Genomic DNA, 2,021 nt, shown 5'->3' on the forward strand with positions numbered 1-2,021 from the left:
TTTGAAAATATATAGAAATTACACATTGCAAAGAGCTGCATGAAAATCTTGCAAGGATAATATACGCTTAAAGATGCATCTTCGCTTTTTAATAAAATTCACGATTTTGAGGAGAGCTCTTCAGTTTAATCACGATCGTTCTCCGACCTCTCTCATCGTCTCTCCTATCGACCCTGCCCCGTCCTGCCATACTCATACTGACAAAGGCAATCGATCTGACCTGTCGCAGAGTCAGCTAAGAGCGTGATGGACGTTCACCAGGCAACCGTCGACGACCAGCGCAACTTCTACCCCGGCGAGCTGGTGAGACGGAAGAGCGAGGGCAGCGACACGCTGCCGGCCTCGCGAGCCGTGGCCGCGTCATCCTCGTCGCTGATGCCGCGCGGCGGTGGCGGCGGTGGCGGTGGCGGTGGCGGTGGCGGCGGCGGCGGCAGCCTCCACCCCCACCGCAGGGTGTCCTTCGTCGACAACGCCCAAGCCACCACCACCAGCGCGGCGATGGACAAGGTGGTGCGGTGTCGTAACAACAAATGCGGCAACTCGACCACCCTGGCCGAGGCGAGAAGGACCTACAAGAGCTGCCACAATTGCACCTGCCTATACTGCTCGCGCGAATGTCGACGAGCCCACTGGCAACGTCATCGCAGGACCTGTCTGCACTCGCGTGCCGGCAGCCTTTGCCGCCAGGTGCTGTCCTCGGCGAAGGAGGACCCGGCCACCTTGAAGCACATCTCCGCCCTCGCCAGACGCGGCTACGCCGCACACGGTCGCGGCGCGGTCAAGTGCTTCTTCTCGAGCCCCGAGGCGGCCGAGCGCTTCGTCGGCAACGGCTTCGCCGACCTCGGCGAGCCCACGTACGTGCGCTGGTCGGACCTGCTCCCGGGCGAGATGGGCGCCGAGCTCTACGCCGAGCTGATGCGCCTCTGCAAGACGTACAACCCGGAAGCGCGGCTGGTGCTCTACGTGGCGGTGTGCGTGGTCAGCGAGGTGCCGACCAGCGGCGCGGTCAGGTGGGAACGGCAACTGGTATCCAGGTGCGCGAAGATCAGGCTCGACGGCGCGGCCAAGCAGCACGCCTCCTCCTCCTCGGCGTCCCCGCAGGCCAGGCGGAGGCTGTCGCAACAGCTCGCCCCCGCGTCTCCCTGCAACATCACCAGAGAGATGGACTCGCCCGAGACTCTCGTGCTGACATCGCTACCCGGTAACAACGGTCAGAACACACCGCGAAAAGCGCGAGAGATTAGCTTCACCAATATTCAGCGGCAGCTCAGGCTCAGGGGGGTCTCCCTGAGGCGGCACTTCCCCCAGGTCTATCGGAAACTTTGTTCCTACGTGGACGGCTCGGTGGACAAGTTCGCGCCGGTGACCATCTATCCCAGAGATCAGGCGTCCGGCAAGAGCTTCATGTGCATCATCATGCTGGACGCGGAGCCCGAACGCCTTCAGCTGCTGCCCACGGACTCGTCCAGGGTGAGGACGGTGGACATCAGCGTGGAGCAGGAGTGAGACTCGCGTCGTCCGCGTGGGAAAGGATCCAAGAATCGAGATGGCTCAAGACACGTCGCTCAGGATTTTCCTCAGGTTCGCGGGGAGGGAATCGGAAACGTCGTGGATGGATCTCTTCGGGGTGAGCACGACTGACGTCGGCCGACGTGGCGGAACAAGAGCGAGGATCACACTTGGATGAAGGGATGAAGTCGAGAGAATTGCAGGCGATCGCGAGGGACGTCGCTCAGAATTTTCCTCAGGTTCTCGAGAGAAAGATCGAAGATGTCAATGGCTGCCGACGGATGCTTTCAGACTGAAGACTACTTCATCAGCCATTGGAGTTAACTCGGTTACAATGTAATAGCTCTAAAGATACCCCCAATTTCGTCGGATATCTTTTGGACGTCTATATCGTTCGTGAGAATGTCTAGGTAGAAGTATCTAGATGAGAATGTCGACGGAAGTCCCAGATGGGAGGCTCTGGAGGAGCTCGACATTCGAGCTCACGGACTCGTAATGACTTTACACGTAGA

The 2,021-nt window shown here is 59.7% G+C and overlaps 1 protein-coding gene across 1 annotated transcript; it reads left to right on the forward strand.

The window, feature by feature from the left end:
* Positions 1–229: 229 nt before the first annotated feature.
* Positions 230–2,015, forward strand: LOC112461987 (apical junction component 1 homolog; the record flags this gene model as incomplete). Its single annotated transcript, XM_025027463.1, has 2 exons — positions 230–403; positions 479–2,015. Coding segments are annotated over 2 exons (1,202 nt in total), but the record flags the coding sequence as incomplete, so codon positions are not given.
* Positions 2,016–2,021: the final 6 nt, after the last annotated feature.

This window comes from Temnothorax curvispinosus, unplaced genomic scaffold, assembly GCF_003070985.1.
Source record: "Temnothorax curvispinosus isolate PA1 unplaced genomic scaffold, ASM307098v1 QBEX01011939.1, whole genome shotgun sequence".
NCBI lineage: Eukaryota > Metazoa > Arthropoda > Insecta > Hymenoptera > Formicidae > Temnothorax > Temnothorax curvispinosus.